The sequence below is a fragment of the Haliaeetus albicilla genome, chromosome 7, assembly GCF_947461875.1.
Source record: "Haliaeetus albicilla chromosome 7, bHalAlb1.1, whole genome shotgun sequence".
NCBI classification, from domain to species: domain Eukaryota; kingdom Metazoa; phylum Chordata; class Aves; order Accipitriformes; family Accipitridae; genus Haliaeetus; species Haliaeetus albicilla.
Window position 1 is genome coordinate 32,145,947 of NC_091489.1, and position 21,552 is coordinate 32,167,498.

The 21,552-nt window shown below is 38.3% G+C and overlaps 1 protein-coding gene across 7 annotated transcripts in view; it reads right to left on the reverse strand.

The window, feature by feature from the left end:
- PLCB4 (phospholipase C beta 4) overlaps positions 1-21,552 on the reverse strand; it is a 224,688-nt gene that overhangs the window by 9,383 nt on the left and 193,753 nt on the right. For all 7 annotated transcript variants that reach the window (XM_069787585.1, XM_069787584.1, XM_069787583.1 and 4 more), the window contains 3 exons: positions 15,669-15,784; positions 11,100-11,175; positions 5,009-5,184 (listed from right to left, as the gene is read on the reverse strand). In XM_069787585.1, coding sequence (XP_069643686.1) covers positions 5,009-5,184; positions 11,100-11,175; positions 15,669-15,784 — 368 coding nt within the window. The remainder of the gene's footprint in view (positions 1-5,008; positions 5,185-11,099; positions 11,176-15,668; positions 15,785-21,552) is intronic.

The window sequence follows — 21,552 nt, forward strand, 5'->3', positions numbered from 1 at the left end:
CAAAAACTGCCTTCCTTTGGGCAGACGTCACACAATTTGAGCAAGCATTCCGAAATCTCCATTTGCTCCAGAGAATATAATCTGAAAGATCAGTTTAAAGCATTTTTACACTTTGAATGTTACAAAAGGGTATAAAATACTCTCTTTTCTCCCTAGTATATAAGAATTGTCTGAGTGTAAGCTACTATCAGCCATTGAGAAAATGCAATTTGTCTTTTAGAACTGCCTAAAAAATTTATAAATCCTGCACTCAGAACATGACTGCAATACGAATTGTAGTAATATTTGCCAGTTGTGGTATGAGCTGACAGACTTCCTTTTAAGACTTCTACTTTGGGCCTGTGTTTTAGACCATGGTCAGACTTGTGTTCAGTTTCTCTTTCTGACTCCGTGAGCCTCGTAGCCTCTCCTGTGAAACAAGATAGCTTTAACAGGAGGGTGGCAATCACCTTCCAGGGGTAATGTCCCGAGTGGTGTGGTTTGACTCAGGACTTGGAAGACCTCTTCAGTGTTTCAGCCAGTGCAGTAGAAAAACAGAAAATAAGTAAATAAATATCCTGTTGTTTCAAAAAGAAAAAGAGATTGATCCTTTGTTGGAAATAACAGCACAGATGCTGACTTTCAGAAATGGCTTATGAACTGTGAGTGAGCAGAAGGCTTTTGGTGACACGTAAGCCAGCCAAGCTCCAGAAAGGCTGTCCCTGAAGGCTAGCTCTTGCTTTCTGCCTGCTTAGCATTCCACCTCTTGCAGCTCCTGATCTTAGAGTGTTTATTTAAGCAGGAATTATATATGGAAATTAGGCAGCGAATAACAAATTGTAAAGTCCCCAGTAGTGCATAAGCATCTAAAAGTTACCCATTGCAAGCCAAGGCAGTGCCTTAGTCTCTTTTTCTGGACATGAACTTAAGTAGAGTGCTAAACCATTATTGTACTTATTAACCCAAAATTCTAAGTAGTTTGTATGCACAGAAGAGGAGGGGTGTGGCACAGAACAGAGTGCTTAATTTAATGAAAAGTTGCCTCTGAATCTTTTTTAGCTGTCTTTCATCTCTAAAAGACATTAATCATTAAGCAGCATGAGAAAACTTTGTTCCATAACTTACATTTTCCACAGTTTAAATTTTTTATTAAAGAAATGCAGTGCTTTTTTTTCTCTTCCAAGAGTTCATAAGGTGAAACATTTCCTGAATACAGATTTAAATGCAGTGGTATCACAGCAAAAACTAAGACTGGGTTCTAAAAAGTGTTGCATTGAGAGCACATTTAATTCCAACTGTCCATTCTCCAAATAAAAGCTTTTATATTCTATACTGAATTTGAAGTAATTTTCAAGAACACCCCCCCCCCCCGCCCCATTCCCTGTCCTCCTGTGCCACTGTGGGGGAGGAGGTAGAGAAAATCAGGAATAAAGTTAAGCCTGGGAAGAAGGGAGGGGTGGGGGGAAGGTGTTTTAAGACTTGGTTTTATTTCTTATTATCCTACGCTGATTTCATTGGTAATAAATTAAATTAATTTTCCCCAAGTCGAGTCTGTTTTGCCCATGACAGTAATGGGTGAGTGATCTCTCCCTGTCCTTATCTCGACCCACAAGCTTTTTGTTATATTTTCTCTCCCCCTGTCCAGCTGAGGGGGGAGTGATAGAGCAGCTTTGGTGGGCACCTGGCCTCCAGCCAGGGTCAACCCACCAAATTACTGAAATAATTTCTTTTTATTACTGGGCTCAAGCATATGCAAAAAGTTAAGTGTAGGTGTTCAAATTGATTTAGCCTATTTGCATCAGATATAATTTTAGAGTGAAAGAAGTTAAGAGGATTAGAGGACTACTGTGCATCTCTTGATGATTTCAAAATGAGGCTTTGGCCACGGATATGGTTGAAAAAGCCAACACATCTATATGCCAACTGTTTCCCTATTCTGCAAACTATAATCCAGCTCTGAATTGCACTGCTGTTGGGTCTTTCTGGGCGTGTTGGGTTTTCACCACTTGCAAGAAATAAAAGGTATTAACAGAAGACAAGAATAATCTTATCTTCCTTTTAAAATCATCAAGAAGCACTTCTAGGGACCACTCCTTGTTTCTAAACAGCGCTTCTCAAAGACAGGGCCAAAGTTCTAGCGTCAGTTCACTGCTCAACCACCTGGCGTGGGGCTTCACTTCCAGTCTCAAGTTCAGGCCGTGCCGCCCTGGCTGGCAGCGCTACGCCACTGTTAAAGAATGCCCTCCTGCTCAGAAGCGGTGGTGATGCCCGTAGCCAGAGTTAACTGGAAGAACAGGATGTTGGAGAAAAAAAGGATTCTGAAATACGTGGCCAACTGCTGATTTCCTATTGTATCATACTGACTGCAACTCTGAAATTTATACAAACACATCTTTTAAAGGGATACTTAACTTTAAGCATGTAAGTCTATCCTTGGAATTTACACATAGATTTAGATGACATTAAAGTGCATTAACATGTTATTTTATGTCGCCAGTACTGTTTGAATGACTAGAAATCTCTTCTATTAAAAAAACCCACCACACATAATTTTTCTTTCTCTCTCATGTTATTTTATCTGGAGTACATAATGCTTGCGAATAACACATTCACTTTCCCAATTTCTGAAATGCTGCAAGCTCGCTACATCCAAGTCAGTCAAGCTAACCCAGTCTGGGGAGGCAGGGGGCACAGCACCCCTGGAGTTCAAAAAGCTTCAGATTTTTAGTAGTATCTGCTATCTTCTGCTTTGTTTTTAAATGAGCTCAAAGCACAAACTGTAATTGCTTTTTGTACCGCACACGGAGGGAAAGCATCTACCCTACAGCAGATAACTACATCATTTTAGATTACTCAGCTTTCCTACTAGCCCTGTGTCCTCTGTTGTGATAGCTAACTCATTACCTCCGCTCACAAAGAAGGAAGCAGTGAGAACAGCATGCTGAGAGCATGGTCCACCTCCCACGCTGCTCTCAGATAGATCCTTTTTTCCCCTATGGTTACCCGAGTTGTCTCTTGGCTGTTACATACACCTATACAGATAAATGCATCCGTATTCCTATACACAATACATTCTAATAAAAATTAGAATATATAAATATTCTAAATATATAAATAAAAATTTATAAATTATAAATTTATAATATATATAAATTTATATATATATATTATATATGTTTATATAATATATATAAATTTATAAATATATAAATAAAAATTTACAAATTATTAAGTGTAAGGTCTCTTTGGGGCATTATTATTCACATTTCAATATTTCACATTCCAAATTCTTCTGAAATATTCATAGATTCAGACACAGTCTTAAATTTGTTTTAAACAGGAAAGTCCCCAGTCTGCACATTTAGGGGTTACACACAAATTCCCAAACAAGCAGAAACAGGCTAAATTGCAATGAATAAAGCAGAAAGAATTTTAAAGGTTGTTACTTCTGGGACAGCTGAGAAAAAAAGTTCTCAGTATTTATCAGGATGCAGATTTTCAGGTCTGGTTTTTAGTTGCTCTGAAAATAGAACAATATATGAACTGAACACAAGTGATTTGTAATAAGAGAGCAAGATCCATTACTAAGAATATAAGAACTGTTTACAAGAAACAATATAGGGCTGTTTAAACAGTGTAGAGGTACAGAAATTCTAAACCAAAAGACAAAAACCATAAGAAAAAGCTTTAGAAAGAAAACATTTAAACTTCGCCCTAGTATAGCTATAATAGATGGCTACAATGACAGCCTTTAGCAAAGTTAAGAGAATAAGGAAATATGTAAGGAAAAGAAAACAAAAACCTACTTTCACAGGCTATATATTAGTAAATTATCTTGTAAGCATTGTAGTGAATTTCAAATAGGACAAAAAACAGGACTGTTAAAAAAAAAAGTGATGTGATTTCTCTGGGCTGATGCAGCCAGGCATGATTTATAGAGATACAGTACCAAGTACTGCACCTCCCTCTGGCTAGTATCTTTTGAATGATGCATTTATATTATAATTTAACAAGTTTTGGACTTCATTTTTGACTGGGTATGTATTGCAGGACAGCTTGAATAGACGGGTTAACACAGAGATTAACATAAAGATGAGCTCACTAAAAGCCTTTTGCTGGGACAATTCTCTGTTGGATGGAAAGCTTGCAGTTCCCAGTATGTGTTCTCTCTGATGCAAAGATAAGCTGTTTTTTCACTCACGAATTTAAAAAATCATTTCAATTCCTTCTTCAAATATGATTTATTAATTCCTTTTCCCCCATGCTTTTTATGTGAAAGATGCTGAAGACAATTATATATGAATATATAGTTGTATGAATATATATGTATGTATGTACACACACACACACATTTTGCATTCATATGCTTTTAGGCTGCTTTGCACAATAGATGATAGCATAAAAAAGATGATTCCTTTACTTACTGCCATTTTTAACACTGTAGATACAATGTGTATTTAATTTTATTTAATTTCAGGTGGGCAGGATGGTTAATTACAAAAGCAACAAGACAGCAGTGTCGTGCCAATATCTTCTGTATTCCCAGTGATTACAACAGGGTATTGTATGAAGATAATATGTCAGTCTAACGTAGCTTGCCCTGCTACCCGTTTGTTTTTATGATCTAATTTTCATAGATCTTTCTTATAATCACCAATACTATAAACACGAGTCCGCAACTGCTAGCAACTCCAAAGGATTTTTCCGTATTTGATACTTCTCAGTTTCCAGCCTCTGAATTGAAGTTCCTGGGTAAAGTCTAAGCATCCACAGTTGATGCAAACTACCACCAGTTCATCGCATCCGCTACCTTTAATGGAGTTCAGATAATCTGAACTAGCTAAGAAGCCCATTCCTGCATCTATCTAAATCTTGTATGATAACTTCTTTTACTTCTACCATGCATACAGCCCAGTATCTTTGACAGCAGTACCGGAGAAACTAGAAACTAGCAGTACACAAGAAACTAAACCATTATACAAAGCAGACATAAACCAAGACCATTATCAGGTAGCACTGCCCTGCTCACCTGTCATGTGAAAATTTTAGCTGCTGGGTTTGTTGTTCATGAGCATTAATCAGCAGTTTCTTCAGTAGTTCACACTGTTGGTTCAAGTGCAAATCACGGATTTCTTGCTCTTCGGCACTGTGCGTATTGATCATCTCAGACCACTCTTTAGTGTGCTGTGCCACAATCTCTTTGACCTGTAGAGAAGTAACAGCAGCTTTGCTAGAGGTTCTCAGATAGGCTGGGAGATCAACTATTACTGCTGCTGAAGATGATGTAAAGACAATCATAAAAAAGATTACAAAGAACGCAGCTAAATTGTGAAAAATGAAGTTGCTTCACAGAGGACCAAAGCCACCAAGGACAATACCGTGTATTATAAAAACAGATGTAAGCCAACCTCTACTATTAGGACTCTTATCTAAAGTACCCTGAATAAATTGGCTGCATTTATGCTCTTGACTGTACTACTGTTATTTTAAAACCTTCTCTAACACTGAGTTCATAATAAAATGGTTTCACATTTTTGATTGCCAAGAAAAATATATATATTAAAAGTTTTGAAATTAACAATGGAAAAAAACCTAGCGAGTGGGATTTCTCTGAGGGCTTAAATACAGTCTTTGATTTTGTGGAGACAGTTTTACACACACAGTCAGTTTACAGAGAAATCCTGTATTTAATACAACCTGAATCTGAAGATCTTTGTTTTATATTCGTTAAGTCAGTTTTACAAACACAGTCAATTTACAGACAAATCCTGTATTTAATACAACCTGAATCTGAAGATCTTTGCTTTATATTCATTAAGTCAGCAGGGAATCTGACAAGTATTCTTCTCTTGCTTATCTCCCAAGACTCACAAGAATAATGATACTAAAGTTTTGGAATGTTCCCAAGAGACAATACGAAGAAGTCTAAATCACCAGAGTTGTTGTGATAATAATATATTGCTCTCAATGATTTAAAAAAGAAGCTAACAGAAAGATATATTTTATTACCCTTTAATAATTATTTTTGGGTGTTTTGACAGGCTATGCTACTTTTCCATAAATGGTATACAAAATATGCCTCACAATAACCTGTTTTCAGATAGTCATTTCAACTGCTACTACGGTAACTAATAGCATCTGGGCCATCTTCTATGAAAGCTAAACCTTATTCTGCAAATCAAAAATCGCCACCATATTGCTCAGAGAGACTGATGCCAGTATTTTAGGTGTGGGCCCACATGTGGGCTCTGCATAATGCGGAACAGACTCTCCTGCACACACTGATGATGGTGAAAGAAGAGGGGATCTTAACAGCCCCAGTCTCCATTCTGCCCTGGAGAGGCTTCTCTGAAGGCCCTCCTAAACAAAGCTCATGTTGTGTAACAAAGCTGGACTCCTAATGAAAAAAACCACAAGTGAGTAATTTTGTAACAGATCAGGGTGATTACTACTACCTGAAAGCCAGACTTGCATTTAACTGCAGTTAAATAGTGGTCCCATATCAAAACAGATAGGACTGAAGGCAGAAGCAGCTGATAGAGAGCTACCTGGAGTTTTCTGCAGCTGTCAAAAACTAACAAAAGCATTTTGAGGTGGGAGATTGGTACAACTAATACAGGCCTAATTCATCGAGGTGTATAAGAGTGAGTGTACCTCCAGCAAAAAGAGCCACGCTTATTTTTGTGCATGTGGGTAGTAAGTGTACTACTAAGCCAGAGCCTATCAATGATGAAGTGATAAATACACTGAAGGATGTGGAGCAGTTAGTCGAGTAGTATCTTTAATAAGATGTTCATAAGGCAGTACTGCCTTCAGAGCCAGAAAAACATGAGGATTCAGTTTTAAAATGGGTCAAAATAAATGCTCAGATGTTGTTAAGGAAGAGAGACTCATTCTTCAGATGGGGTTTTTGCAAGGTTGAGGGGCAGACACTCCAGCTCATCTCTGTCACCCACCTAAGGCACTTAAGTTACGACCAAGTTTAGTCCAAGTTCCTTGTATTGCTGATGCGAAAAGGTGGGCCATTTCAAAGCAGGATTTATCACACCTAAACACTGTCTGGAGATGTCTCTCTTGTATCTACAGGGCCTCAAGCAACTAGACACTTCAGTTAGGTTGCACAAAATCTCCTCTCAATGGTGACTTCATTTGGCTTATCAACCCCCAAGGAGACCTAGAGGGGACTTCAGGGGAGCTAAAAGTAAGTCATGGCTGAAGTTCTCGGGAAAACCCATTCCTTATTTATTTATTTTCAACGCAGAGTTTCCAGACGGAGTCAGCTCCATCCATGATTTTGAGAAAAAAGGTACAGGTAGATCCAAAGACCAGAGTAACTGGGTGTAACTGGGACCACAGCAGAAGAAGGACCACATACTCAGAAAACTTTTATGGTCACGATGTTAGAAAGTATTAATGTTTAAAAAAGACAACTGCTATATTACCCAGGAAGCAGGCAGAGCCAGCAGCAAATCACACCGTATCACACATCTTGGCACAGGAACCAACACATGGTTCCTTACACAGATTTGTGACTCAAATTGCCTTCCTGCAGAGAATGCTCTGACTGGACTCTGCTGCCTTTCAAATATCAATAAAATTGTAGCGGGAACTGTGATCGAGTTGGCCAAGTATCCTCCACCGCTTGCTGCTGTGTGACTCTTCCATATAGTCTGCCACTTAGGACTGGGTTTCAGACTAATTTGAAGTATTAGAAAGTGCAGGGGATATTACCATATGAGATCTGATTCCTAGTCACAGTAAGAACATTTTACATTGCCCTAAAAGAACAGGCAGGCATTCCAGTAAACAAAAAAGACTTTGCTTTTATTTAAAGCCTCATTATGCTGTAGAGAAAATGCAAAACAATCTTTGCATAAAAAAAGAATCATGACTTAATAAAATAGCGAAACAAATAAGTGTATAGTGGAAGCCACGGTGAAAGCAAGTATTTCATGACTTAACTGCAAAGACTGTTTACAAAGCCCAAACCAATGCAGAGAAACAAAGACTCAGGGGCCCATTGCAAATGAATAATGTGATCATTGTTCTTAAATGGTTAATATTATACACTACAGAGGAACACGAAGACAGGAATCCTACATCTCAGGTACACTGATATAGAGCCAGAGTATCTTGAGTTGGAAGGGACCTGTAAAGATCATCGAGTCCAACTCCCGAAGAACAAACCTGCAACGAGACTTGAGCATGGCAGTACTTAATCTGAGAAGGTAGGAAGTAAGAATCACAAAAAAATTGCCTGTGTTCACAGACAGATGTGCTAGTGATGTGCTACTAATTTCAAAATCAGCATGCAGTCTAAGAAGCAGGTACAGCTCCTTGTAAAACAAGTTTTTCTCTGGGGGTGGGCGAGAAAGGGAAGATCCCTTTTCTTAAATATCCTGCAAACTAGAAGTCTCATTTCAGGTTCAGCAAGACACAACCCGATGAGAAGGGTGTAAGGGATTTGCCAAACACCAGTTACAAGACTTGAAATACCCAACTTGACTCAGATTCAGACAACCTTAGAACTCAAGACCATTAAATCATCTGAAATCCAATTTTGCTGCAGTTCTGTGATATGCTTCAAAGTTCAGATGTAGTAAATTCAGTGTACATCCCTGCTTTTCTCCAATTTATTAGCATCATAGTTAAAAGGACTATTTCATTTGCACTGGGCTCTGCTCTTGTCCTACTTTCCACTATTAAGGTAGTGTTGCTTATCCAAGAGGATAAGAAAAATAACCATTAGCTAACTTCTCTCTTTCCTGTTCTACAGACTATGTTTGCAATCCTGTCCTTTCATCTGTTCCTACATTGGGCCTAAGAGACTAATTAAAATATTGATAAGGAATTTTATTTTGCACAGCATATATGCAAAATGTTTGTTTAGTCACTAAGCTAAAGAAGGAATAATCTTTGAAGTAATCTTTCCTTTTTTTTCTTTTCATCCTCTGCCTGCTTTATATTGGGACCTACTTTTCTAATGCAGGGGAGTAATTTGCATCTGCTGGGTTAATTGTGTGTGAAGTACACATTGGGACATTCAGATCTGATTTAAATTTTTTATGCCAAACTTGGGCTGGATGTTTCCTCATGACAGGAAGACTTTTGTAGCTGAAAAGGTCTCTTTGGTGCTAAAAGTGTACATGCACATGGTGACACAGCACTGCACAGGAGGACATGAGGTGTAATTAAAGCTGAATTACAGTACAATCTGATACCAAAATTAGTGGGCCAAATGCTGAGAAATGCTGAACAACTGTTAGTTAATCAAACTCCCACTGTATCAGTGTAATGCATTCAGCATCTCAGAATTTAATCTAATTTAATTGCACCTACCTTCATCTAGGAGAAAAGTTAATTTCCCTATGGTCCTGAGCACTGTTTTCCAACCTATTGCTTGCAAACTTTTGAATGATCTCCAGTGGTAATTCAACGGCCCGCACCCGGCAATTGAAACAAAGGAAGTGTGTGAGAATGCTAAGTTCTGTACATAATCTGGACAATTTTGATGGAACCACAGTGAGCAAGATATGGAAAATCACTGACCTAGAGAAAACCACAGAAGTAGATGACTTGCAGAGGAGTTCTGGAATTATCCAACACACAGAGGCTTGGCATTTCAAAGGAGCTTACATTTAAGTCTCCTTTGAAAATGTCATCCTAAAACCTGACAAGGGAGTGGACAAAAATCAATCTATTTTCCAGGTATGGATTAAATTGAAGGGAACCAGTTTGAAAGCAGGATTTTAAAAGGAACAAAGCTCAGAAACTGCATACATTGGTGGAAAGGGAAAACATGAGTCACATCTATTGGATGTGGAAGATTGATGAACACTTGGATGTCTCTTGTGTACAAATCACACCTCTTAACTCCAGACTGTGAATGACACAGGTGAGACGCAGAGATCACAGCAAAGAATTTTCTACACAATATAACTTCAAATGAGTTTTGGAGCTTATTGCTGGATGATGATAGGGAGCTACTGCTCCTCAGAGGGTTTATTTTCACTAAGAAATTAAATAAATTATCTTTTTTTTTAAATTGTCAACAAATTTGCTTTTATTTAAGGAAATGGTTCTGGACTTCTCATAGGAGAAGGAGATAGGGAGATAAGACAGTACAGTAGGTTTTATTCCTGGGGATTTTCCTGCATCTTTGTCTGAGCAGGCAACAACAAGAAAGAAACCTTGTTTAGAAAACCAGGATCTTCTCCACATGAAATAATAATACCAGAGAATAAAATTAGGAGGAGAAAAGATGTAAAATGATCTTATTCTAGTCTCAAAGATGTGGCTGCTTTTGTTTGTATTTTCTATACCTGTCTGATTCTTTTCACAGGTTTCAGCTTTTACAGTAAATCTCCTGTACTCTTCTCCCTCCAGATCATTTTGTACATGGATGTGTCTTCTAGCGTACCTGCCACCCTCTAGTTTGGATATCTTTCAGAAACTTGAAAGCATATCAACAGGTGGTAGGTAAAACTTGCAAAAAGTCAATGGGCATAGTAGTGGTATAGAAGTATAGAGGAAGCAGCTCTAAGCAACTCGCTGAGCCATGAATCAGAGCTTGAGAATAGCTTTTTCAAACGAACTAAGGTTGAGTCTCAGAGCACTTTCATTCTCCAGCACACTGGAGAAAACAATGCAACTAAGCAGTGGAGAAAAAAATATTACAAATAAGAAGGCCCTTGGTTCAAGAGCAACTTGGACTCCTCCTTCCCCAAGAGACAGACGAGCAAGTGTTGTCCATGGTGACAATGAGGGAAAATGAAAAAGAAACTTCTTCATGTATATATTTTGAGACCGTATTTAGCATCCAAATTTCACACAGAATATATTTGTCTCTTTGTTTAGCTAGAAGTGTCACAAATGACCAGTTTAGTTTCACGAGGCATGAATATGGCACTTTCTTCAATAATGTTAAAAGGGAAGGAAATTGTTGTTGCTTTTTAAATTTTTTTTAAGAAACACTTTCAGATACTCGATTACTCCCATTCTTTTCAACATGTTATTATTGCTGAAAATCATTCATATGCTTCCAAAAAAATTAACTACCACTTGGGTCTCAAAATCTCTCTTTCAGATGTTGCATATATTAAAATTGGCTGTTTGCTTACCTTAGATTTGTGATCTGATGTTAGTGCCTGAATTTTAATTTCCGTTTCTTTCTTCAATTCAAGACAATTACTTCCTCTAAAAAAAAGAAAATTGCAAATGTGTGCCACAAGTTAAACATCTTCCCATTCAGTCAGCTCTTACTAATTAAAATGTTAATCAAAGTTGAAGTGCTGCAGCATATTGGAATGAAATTATTTCTTCTGGCAATTTATTCACAACTTACAAAATATTGTTGGATTAATGATCATTCAGTTCAAATACCACACGATTAATTCTAATTTGGCCCAGCAATTATTCTGTTGCTGAGGATATGTCAAGCATCTCCATTTATGGTACTTGGTTCCTTTTCCAGGCTTAAAATACCTTGCCAAGAGAAATCAGTTTCTGCCTAAAAACTTACAGGCATACTCACTGCCTTGCCATGATTTTATCCTCTGTTTTAAAAGTAATTTTTGCTACCTTTTTTTTTTTTTAGTTTGAGGCAGAGAAAATAAGGCATTTGAATAACTACCTCACAGGGCAACAATTTGGGCATACTAAATTTGATTGCCTATTGAAAGTCTAAGTGCCCCTCTGTGAGAAAACAGAAGTGAATGGGTTGCAAAGAAGGGGGCCTCACTACCCTCGCAGACCACACCAACCCATGTGGATGAATCCAAGCCATAAGATACCTTATATGACTTGGAAAGCAAAAAATCTTGAAGACAGCCCTCACTCCTGCAATAAGCTGAATACAGCATGGCCTCTGTGTTTGGGTAAAGTTCATGGGGTTGAATGCAAGTTACAAAGCTTGTTTAATGCAGGAGTGCATGATTCTAAGGAACAGGCTAGTAAAATGCCTGCAGAGGGCCCATGCTGGAGCTCCCCTGACATGCCTGTGGGTTAGGAGATGGATGACTTCTACCTCTCACCCACAGAACTTCCATCACTAAGCCCAATTACTTGGGCCATGCACCAGGTGGGACTGATGTACAGAAGAAAATATTCCATTGCAGCTACAACAGGAATTTCAATTACTGTCTCACCAAAGTCAATAAATTTTTGAAGGCTGACATGCTCCATCTTTACCAGTCTTGTTCCCTTTTTTGCAGTGAAGGGTTTTTACAACAGAATACAAATTCACACATTGGAAGTCTCTGGTTTTTTGTCTGGAATAATACAATATATTGAGAGGAGTCTATTTTAACATCACTGTAATATTTCTGTGTCAGAGCATCCACTGTTGTAAAATGCTGTAACTCCACTGAGTGGATGGAACCACATTCATTTTATCATCTGAAGCTGGCCCTAGTAAGAATGGTTATTGCTTGACTGCAGTAACATTAATCCATGTCTGCTCTAGAAAAGGAGATTTATGAAACTCTTAACAAGTTTAAATCCTATTTTAATATCAAAGTACTGCTAAACTTATGGAAATTAGAAGAAAATTTTATCATCAAACAGTACCAGGAAAGCCCTTACTGAAAACAGTAGTGTGATGTGCCTTGTGTTCCCAAGGGCCACCAGAAGGACTAGCCATTTATTTTTTAGTCATAGCAAGGAAATCTTTGTGGGTATTTCTAACATTCATTTGACATTTTGGAAGTAATATAAATGCATAGAGACAGGTTCTGACTACTGTTACCTCTGCCTCAAAAAAAAACGGCTGGAAAGAAAATGTCTTTGATTACGCATGTGAGTAGCTGCGATCAGAGCCTGGCTATAATTCATATATGATTTGTCATACATTACAAAAGAGACTGCTTCTTAGGTGAATCAAACATATTTTATCCCAAATTAGTCTAATTGGTTCAATCACTGGACTTTTCAGAATCCCAGACATCAAACCCACCAGCTGATCCCTTCTCTGGAAATGCAGCTTTCATTATATCTCAAGGCAACTTCCAGCCAGGCTGGACATAACAAGAATTGTCCCCAACTGCAGTGGCATAGTCCATGGTTAAACCATCAAGTCACAGTTGGGAACAAATATCCAGGGACAGCCCAACCCAACGTCACACGTTCATGCTCATGCACACACATACACTTGCATTTCTGGACAGTCCCAATAAATCGGAAGGATCTTTATGTGCCCTCAACTCCATTTCACAGTGGGAACACGAGCATACGTATCCCCAAAAGCCTCTCTGAGATTTGTAAGCATTTGAAGTATACAACAGAAATAGCACAGGGAGCAAAATCCTGTCCATCTGTCAGTGAATTAGCATGTGATTAAAAAATTCTACTTTGCTGAACAATATGCAGTTGACATTTGTCACACCATGTAGCAGAAATGGACTACAAAAAAACTGCACAGTAAAATCATACGAGAAAGTCTTCTATACACCTATCAAAAAGCCTTTTTTTCAGGAAGTATCTGACAATTTCAATATGAATACCTTGAAAACACATTTTACATGTTCTTTTACAGTTATCGCTTGTAAAAGTTCCAAAATCATAGCCAAGGAAATGGAGCATGTCCTGTACTCACTGAACCCAGGACCCCTTATTCATCAGATCATTTCAGTTCAATAAAGTCTTTAAGTCTCAACCAATGTGTTCACTTTTAAGCATGTCCTTAAATATACTGCACAGTTGGGGTGAAGAGAAGTGTGTGCTTAAGTACCTCGCTGAATGGGCTTTCAGGGTTGCATACATAATGACCCTGAAGGAAGCCCTTAAAACACTTTGATACAGAATTTAAACGTGTTTTCACAGAAAGTCTATGCTGATACTGGATTTGATTTGGCTGTTAATTAGATACCAATAGTTATTATTGTAACACTGAAAAGCCATCAGATGACTAAGAGCTCTGGAGTCCATGGAAAGTATGGAGTCATGGCAGGGAACAGTGTTTGGCTGTGTATTGGATCTGCTTCTGGAGCAGTCATTTCCAACTTCTTTTTTTTATTTTAACTTTTTATGATAATTTAAAACTACCATAAAAGCTTTGGCATCTACTGCAAGTAGCCAATGAAGTGATCTCAAACTGGGAACCAAATTAGCAACTACTTTTATACTTGTCCCATTTGGTGTTACTCTGGAAAGCACTGTTACTCAGCGCTTTCCACTATTTACTGCACAGAGACAGCCATTACCACCTTTAACTTCCTGACACACCTTAATTTGCTGTTTTGCCTAGACAGGCAGAGGCACTGGCTTCTCCTCAGGCCAACAGGAATACTGATTCATGACTCTTCTGGTATGAGATTATTAAATACCAGAGCACAGGGAAGCCTTTTCCCCCCAATAATTAAGGTGCAATGTCCAGGGCTTAGTTCAGTGCCACTGTAGTAAATACCCTGACTGCAATTATAAATCCAGCTGTATCAATAACCTTCTGCTGTGTTATATTCAATAGAAATTGAATCAAAGCCACATTTAATTAATTAGTCCTGTAGTTGTTTTGTCTCTGTTTGGAAAAGTAGTAATTTTCTGGAAGGAACTACTTGGATTAGAAGTATTTCGGTGCTTACAGTTCTCCTTTCTTGGACAAAAAAACCAACATGAGCTTTTTAAAGAGTTTGTGAATTTTTAATAATTTAGTGAGGAAAATTCTCCTTACCTTGTTTACTTCTGACAATTTTATTTCTGTTCTGTTGCAAGTTTATAACATGCACACTCAAAAACCACTGCCATTCCAAATAATTTATAAAACAAAAAGTCTTTGTGGAAGAATCCAGTGCCAAAGAGGCATCTATGTTCAGTATTCAGTGAGTGAGTTAGTTGACAGTTGCTGTTGCCAGATGACAACAGTATGAAATGAAGGCTTACTATTAGCATAGCTTGATATAGAACTAAATAAAGTAATTCCTGCTTTAGGTCACAGTATTATAGTATAAACCACTGTCTCAATGAAATGCCAGTCATAGGGTGAAAGCTGGAGATGGGAAACTGCTGCCAGATTACACAATAGCAGCAAGGCAACAGCAGGTCCTGCTACACAATCCCAAACGGGACTGTAAGAGGGACATTTTATTGAAGTCACCAGTATGTTCCAGGAACTTTCCTAGGACAATTTAAGAGATTCACACAGATAATGTTCCAGGCCACCAGCTAGTGCAAACCCGAACAGCTTCACTCAAGTCAAAGGAGTAATACTGATTTATCCCAGCTGAGGATCTGAAGGGTTTTTTTGTTAAAAAGAAACTTCAACTTGACAGCAGAGCAAAAACTCTGTTATTCTAAAACATTCCAGACTTAGAAGCCAGCTTTTCCCCCAAATCAAATAATTGCTTCTCTCTGGTCATTAGAGCTATTGAGGACCTTGGTCTGCTCTCACTGAACACAACAGTGACATTCCCTGGGGGATGCAGTGAGACCAGATCAGACCACAGAAATAAAAAATTGAGGTAACTCCTTTGCTTTTAGTTTTCAAACTCTGATACAGAAGACTAGAGAAAGGCAAAGTGAGTACAGTATTGATGGCCCATTGCTAGAGCCTTCAAGCAGCTCATACTCAGTTTGATGCTGGTTCAAGCTGCAATTCATTCATATGAATGACCTTTTTACAAATGTTTTACTCCAGACCACAAAAGCATAAAAATTGTTTTAAGTCTAAAAAAAAATATTTTAAAATAATATCTTACCCCTTCTTCTTGATTGCCTTCTCTAACATTTTCTCGTATGATACCTTTTCTTTATCATATTGTGCCACTATTTTGTCAATTTGTGTGCAGTGCAACTTCTGCATAGCGCTGTGCTCCTGAAAAACAGTAGGACCTTACAATTAGGTTGCTGGATTTTTAATGTTTATTTTTCTTACAGTGTAAAAATATCAGTGCAGTGTATGAACAGATAACTTTGACAATGGAATTTAATCTGGTTTAGCCATGTGGTATTAGAGGTTCCAGGTATTCCACCATAAGCGCTAGAATATTTCTTTGTTTGAAAAAGGAAAATCTGTAGCGGACCTTAAAAATATGGTATATGGTTACCTTAAAACAAAAGGACGATGGGAAAAAACTTCATCTTTTTGAATAAATGTCCATTTAAGTGCAATGTAAAAAATCAGATTTACAAGCTGAGATCATATCATTCAATGTTTCTAAACACAGAGGAGAATAAAACTCAACCCAGTGTCCCGTCATCCCCGTGCCCCCCACCACATATCCCATACTGAATACAGTGCTAGCCCCTTGGCCATAGCAAATCAAATAGCTCCAAGTCCAAACAATCACTAAAAATCAAATCATTAACAACTGAAATTCGAAGATCTGGCCCATGACCCCTAATGACAGCAGCAATCTTATCATTAAGAAATTCCACCTTGTTGCAGAGCATCTGCCTTTGCAAGCAACAGTAAGCTGTGCAATACAACTTTCAACTACACATGCAGACTGCTGCAAATAACCATTGCCCCTGTTTCCCCCCCCCAAACAATACAGCACATGCTGATAAACTGGACATAAAGGGCTACCTGTGAAGTGTTTCACATCAGTGCTAACCTGCTGTCATTACTATAATGATGTGATTTACATTGGTGAAGTGGCAGAGGAAGTTACCTATGGAAGGGGAAGAAAAAACTGTTCCTATGATGAGAAGATGAATCACTAATATGCATGTTACACACTTGGGTCTAGCATACAGACAGTTCCTTTCCATTATAAGACTGTACCAGAAACAACACACTTCACTTAGAACTTACATGTAGACTTCATTACTGAACTTGACTTTTATTCTCCTTTATCAAAACAGCTGCTCATAATGATGCAAATATTTAACTACCACAGAGAGCACTAAATATTGAATTTACATTACAATCGGAAAAAAAGTTGTGTTAATTTATGTTATTTTATTAATATCCAATTGCTCCACATTTTATCTAATCATGACAAAAAGCCTCGCATTAATTAATATGGCCTCTTCCAGGACTTTATATCTATTTGGTTTTATAGCTCATTTTGCATTTATTTTACCCTCGCTATTCTACTGTTCTTTGTTATTATTTTCTATACACCTATGTTTGCCTTATCACCGTTTCTTCCTCTAAAAATACTAATTAAAGACTTTTACATTCACTTTACCAAAACATTAATACAAACGTTGTGATGCTTTTAAAAATCTAGCCCTGGGCTGTACCTGAGCACTCCAACATCTGCCAAGCAGTTCCCTGGGGAATGCGTGCAGCTTCCGAATTTTGTATTTACAGTGGGGAACTGAATTTTCTGTTCTGCAGAGGATTTAAAGGGAAAGAAATAGACTCCATTAACATTAAAACATGCCAGCTTCGCCAGGGAGTACTTACACTGACTAACCAGGTAGGAAAAAATATGGACATTGAAAAGAATGACATAAGCTTGACAGCACCAGCCAGCCACAGGTGAAGTGACTGAGAGCATCTCTCAAACTACCCACTCTCCCCTACAGTACAACAGTACAACTCCTGCTATAAAAGACTAGGCACAAACATTGCAAAGCATGAGACATCTGCCCACTCATGCAGCGCTCCTCCATAATCTGGGAGGGCACATCACGTAGAGCTAGAATCCCTGCTTTTCCCTCAGGACAGCCATGATTTAAGCCTTCTCTCATTATCACAAACCCACTGTAATCTTTTGCAGACTCCCCTCTGCTGCTACATACTGCTCATACACTGCTACATACTGCTCTATCTTGTATCTGAAACGAATATATTGTGGACCATATCCCCCTCACTTCCTTCCCTGGTTCCTCTCCCCATCCAGTTCATGGAACATGCACTTGTTTGTGCTCAACATAAAAAGAGCTGGAAGAGGAAGATGGGCTACTAACAACCTCCACATGCAAGGCACAAAGAGTGCTAGGAGTCAACTCCCTACCAGAGATCCCTTGAATTATATGACCTTCAACCCCTGGAACACTATTTAAAATGGGTTAGCTGAAGTTTGATTTTCTGCCTACGCTCAAAGGAAAATTCATCACAAATTCTGCGTCCCAAACTTCTGTCAAGATTCTAAGAAATACGAGTGGTTTTGTAGCATCTTAAAACACCCTCAGTATATTTTGTTTTCAGATGCAAAGTTTCAGGTGGTAATGTGTTCTAGATTGATTCAGAATATGTTTGCAGATAAAAGTCTCCTCAGCTAGGTGTCTCATGATTTCCTGAAGTCCTCTGAATTTGCAGTTTGAATTCACATGCCTTTTACATGAATATATTCACAAATTACATCTAATGATTACGTTACAAACTGACGCCACAGTTCAGCCAAGGTTCTGAAAGGCCACCTAACTGATCACAACTATCCATGGAAAAAAAGTATAAAATCATATACAGTTTCATTAAGGGGCGGGGCAGAAATCACAATTCATTCTATTGAAGAGAAGAGGAACTAAGTTCTTATGATACAGACTGTTATTCCTGCCTGATATCTCCCTAAAGCAACACAAATACTCCTGTGTATAACTGAAAACTAAAGTCTGGAGGATTCTCGTTACAGAATACAATAACGAGGAAATAAAAAAAAAGAAACTATAATTTCCAAATCAACAATCCATTTTGCAGAACTTTATTAATCTAGAGTCCTGTAGTCTTTTGTACTGTTGATTCTGCATTGTGAAATGGATTTTTCTTATTTTATTTTATTTTTTCACTAGGCTTTATTTCAAACAGTACATATATTCAATGTCAATATAAATGTGCAGGAGATGAATTCTGAGATTCATATTTTTGGGTGGTAATTACACAGTTCTGGTTACTGTCTAGGAACATGTTAAATTCCTTAAGGGGGCACTTGTGACTATCACTATCTTGTCAGAAACCACTAGAACTGTAGAACTGTATACCACAATCATCTGTTGTGCTGTTGACTGTTAGACAATACATCAAGATAATCCCTCACTATCCTTCCTCCTCTATCTAATCCAAGAAGCACAAAAACTGCGTGACATCCCTGCAAAATATTAAAATTCAGTAGGGGCCCAAAGAAGCAGGCTGCCAGCAGATGAATTCAGTGACTGAGACTCCTACGTATGCACATCTCCTTGCCTTTATAGCCCATCTACCTGCGAGGCCACCCCAGATCATTTACCTAAACAGTACTCAAGATCTAACTTGATAAAAAAAGATATAAACCAATAGACATCATTCAGACACAGCAGCTGTTCTGCAGTTGCACAGTAATATTCATACTGGGAGATTAAAGTTACTTCAGGGAATGTAGGCAGGAAATACTTTATTTCAAAAGCTGCCCAGTGTAGGTGTTTTTATGAATGCATTGTTTAAAGAAAATCATTTCTGCAATATGCAGAAGTGGCTGGACATATTATTTTAAAATCACCAAAAGCACAGGTTACCAGACCTAAGATTCAAGAGAAAGTTATTCCTAACATGGAATTTTTTTTTTTAATGGTGATCATTACATTAATTTGCCACTGTTTTTCAAAAGTCAAACAAAAGGAATACTACAGCATCAGAGATTGAGAGCTTGCAAAACAGGTGCCACTACAAAAGTATTCTGTTTTGCTCGTTGGCAGTCCTGTCTATGGGTGTCAAAAAGGTGCATTTCACATGCCTGGATTTTAAACAGACCCATGAAGGATAAAGTATCTTTGTCGCTTTATGTACTTTTGAAGATCTTGCTGCTACTGCCTTACTGTCTCTTAAATAATAGCAGTATTATAGATGATGTAAAAGAACACAATCCATGCATGGGCCAACAGCTTCAAATTCCTTGCAGCAGCTGCTAGCCTACTTTAAAGTGACAGAACATGACCATGATGAAATCTGTCACACAGACAGAATCCCAGGGGCCTGGCCTTTCTGGTACCAGCTTCTCAGATCCCACTGATTCTTGTGGCACCTCAATAATGTCAGGCAAGAAAGTAATGCTGACAGTCATTTCTTTACAGGTAACGTTTTTTCCAAATTCCCTTTGTGAATGTGAGGATACTTGAGAAAGCTCAGTCATTTCTTGACAGGGACACTTACTAATTTTTTTCCTTTCCCTGTCCCAGACTATAGGACCAGCTTTGCTCACTGTCCAACAGATGACAAAATTTGCCCTAGGAGTTAACTACAAAGATTTACATATAATCCTTGCAACATGTTCCCCCCTAAAAATACGGTATTCTCATGGTATCGTCAAAGAAATCTGTGTTAGCTTCACACTCCTTGGCTTTTTTCCCCCCTTTTTAAAGAATTATGTCCCATGTTCTTTGCATATCTGGCAAACCTACACTGTTTTCTCATGGTGACCTGTCTCATTCCAGATTCAGAATGCCCTTTTAGGTGAAATTAGTTCACAATGCAAGTAAATGGGCTGAGGTTTGGATCATGTTCTTTGCTCACAGAGCAATCATCTGTTCTTTAGCAATCCCAACAGCAGCACAATGCTACCTCAGTCATAATGATGCAGACTTACCTTTTCAGAAACTAAACCAGCATGGGGAATATTCATTCTCCCCCCTTCAACTTTCTTTTCCTTCAAAGCCAGGCCACAAACTAAGCAGAGGACTGGGTTCAAAAACTAGAGGCAACAGCTCTGTTGCAGAAGTGAACAGGTTCTTCTGGAGTGGACAAACTATACTTGCACACTGACTCTGAAACGCAACTTGCTCTGAAATATTGCCGCTCTCCAGTATTCACTACAGTTTGTCCTGCCTTTAATTTCTACATGCTCTATTATTCCCTTACAATCCTTCAAGATTTCTTTAAAAGCATTGCCCTGTCTTTGCAGAGCTTTATGTATGTACCTTTTACATGATTCTCAATCCTGAGTAAAATCTCAACTATTCATAGACTTTGTGAAATCCAAAATTCTGCATTATTTTGCAAGCCACTAATCTGACAGTAGGGAATGGGCAAATTTAATTTAAACAGTCACAGACTGGCTGCCTAGTAATGGTGATACTAAGAACAGTGGTCTTCCCACCAATCTAATGATCTTTATCCTACTTAGGTGAGACGTCTTATTTTTCCTACACAAAAGTGAAAAAAGGAACACTGACGGTTGTACCTCCACCTGCCCAAACATCCTCCTCTTAAAAAAACAGATTAATAACAACACCATCATAAAGTGAAGTCACTGTAGGTGATGTGTCTCTGTGTGTGTATATATTGGGTATTACAGTTGTAAGGAGCTATGCCACGTAGGAAAAACAAATTAGTGATAACATGCAGAGGGATGTTAGGAGAATTTTATTGTGCTGCTGGAGTCAAAATGGCTGAAATACTGAACAGAAGTAAATAAAAAGAAAGATAGCATCAAAAAATACACAGAGTTCTGCATCCTGAAAAGACTCACACCAGTTAATTTTTCTATTAATCTGGAAATGTGGTGTTTCTAACAGTCCTATACCCTGAGAAAACAAGACTGACGTGTTTTGATACAGAGCAACCAACCTCCACCAGCCAGCATTTCAGTGGAGCTGCTAATACTTCTCCACACTGAGTGGATGCTGTCAGTAAAGGGACCTTTACTGCTGTCGTCTTCCTTAGCTAGCTCTGCCCAGGGCTACCAGATTAGCTCCTACACTGCTTAGATCAGAGCTCTT